The 1,828-nt window shown below is 48.9% G+C and overlaps 1 protein-coding gene across 1 annotated transcript in view; it reads left to right on the forward strand.

Moving 5' to 3' along the window:
* Positions 1-121, forward strand: part of T265_03899 (hypothetical protein) — a gene marked incomplete at both ends in the record, with an annotated part of 5,623 nt that extends 5,502 nt beyond the window's left edge. Inside the window, one exon of the mRNA XM_009168500.1 lies at positions 30-121. Coding sequence (XP_009166764.1) covers positions 30-121 — 92 coding nt within the window. The remainder of the gene's footprint in view (positions 1-29) is intronic.
* Positions 122-1,828: the final 1,707 nt, after the last annotated feature.

Raw genomic sequence — 1,828 nt, forward strand, 5'->3', positions numbered from 1 at the left:
TACACCCTTTTTCCACTTGTGCCTTTCAGGTGAACGACAGCCGCTGAACGACAAGAGCAAAACCGACCCGGGAAAATTGGGCGAAAGCCTCGATTCTGTGTATCAATCTGTGAATACGTGAAAGAGTTCTACAGCTGCACAATTTTAGTCAAGTCATCAAAATGGAGAGGCAGTCTACCAGGAATACTATATCCGTTCTCGCTGGCCGAAACGCTCGTGACAGAACACGTTATGTCTTTGTCTTCTCGCCGGCCGAAACGCTCGTGACAGAACACGTTAAAACATGTCTTTGTCAGATTCAGAATTGCAGTTTGTTGGATGGTATGCCGACTAACACTGCTCTCAACTAAAGTGGACAACCGTGCAGATCCCTTCCAGTATTGTGCTTCTGCCCTTGAGGCTGAAAAACTGTACGTTGCGTCATATTCATCAGACACCAGAGGAGGAGGGGCTTGAGGTGCACGATGAGTTTTGACATCCCGACATATACCGACAGGGAGGACAAGCAAGCTTGCTAGAACAGGAACCTTTTACCTAACTTGACGGATAGTTCGGACGGTAAAGGCTGCAACGTGGGTCAGATTTTTGGGGGTAAGCAAGGGAGGGTTTTGGTTTTTTTACTGGGTGACAGTTTACACGCGAAACAATGGTTGATCGCAATGCATCATTTGATTGGTGGGGATAGCGTGTGGCTGAAGGCCAGTTAACGAACAGCCGCAAAGGCAAATGATACTTCCCGGTTGCCGTGCCGATTAAATGGGTTGTTTAGTCTACCTCAAGTGGAGCCTTTTAATCAATGCGGCGGGGCTATGTAGGGCTTTGTTCGAGGACCCTAGCCCCTGAATCAAACGTGTGAACCACAAGGCAGGCGGAGGCCCGGCCATGCCTGCGGACTTATGGAGTGTGTTATAACTGTTGGACTCCTAATGCGGCTACCCATAGCAGATACCTTCTGCGCAGTACCAGACTCTACTTTTACGAGCAATTCGACCGTATCTTATGAGCGCCGGCGGTCACGGTCAACCTTTGGGAGATCGGAGTGTACGATTTTTAGGGCTTACCTTTTCTAGACCGTCCTTTCTCAAAGTAGTGTCACTGATTCTATGAATATGAACATGCTAGTCGCCCGAATGAAATGCCTTACGGTCTTCATACTCTCACCGCAGAGGACAATGCGGTTTTATCTTCAGAGTGCCTCTTAGTACGATTTCTCGCACTGCGGGTATTCACTGTTCTTCGTCGGGCTGATCCCCATTGGCCTTCTCGGTAAGTTTGAACTTGAGTAACTGAGTTTCAGCAGCTGTACCCCCCATGATCATTGCAGCATGGAAGACCGATCTCCATGACAATATTGCAGCTTCAGGTCGGGTTTTAAGGAGTGTAATTCATTGATACCTCTTGCCAAAATCCGCTGTCTTGCGGTCAGGTTTTTGAGCCAAAGGCTCTGGCCGAGGACTCTAGTCATCATTCTAGGTTTTGGCACCATGTCAGTACCTCAGCATGATTTTTGCAACTAAAAGTACTTTCGTGCCACATGGGGCGTCGCACTCCATCGGTCGGGTCGCTTGCTTGCTGGGTACAACAGAGAAGATAAACGAAGACAGACTACCGCTGAAGCGTCCCTTATTTCTCGTTCAACTGTTTTCTACCCCGCACCCCATCAATAATACTCCCTTTGTAAGTTTGTCCGTCAGGACTGACAGCCTCCTTTGTCTTGTATCGGTCTTGGCCACGACATCTGCCGGTCAGCTGGCGCCGATAGCCCCAGGCATCTCGAAATCAATCTTCGAGTCTCAAAGTCTGGCCTATCCGGCTGCTTTTAATGTTG

The sequence above is a fragment of the Opisthorchis viverrini genome (genome assembly GCF_000715545.1).
Source record: "Opisthorchis viverrini unplaced genomic scaffold opera_v5_58, whole genome shotgun sequence".
NCBI lineage: Eukaryota > Metazoa > Platyhelminthes > Trematoda > Opisthorchiida > Opisthorchiidae > Opisthorchis > Opisthorchis viverrini.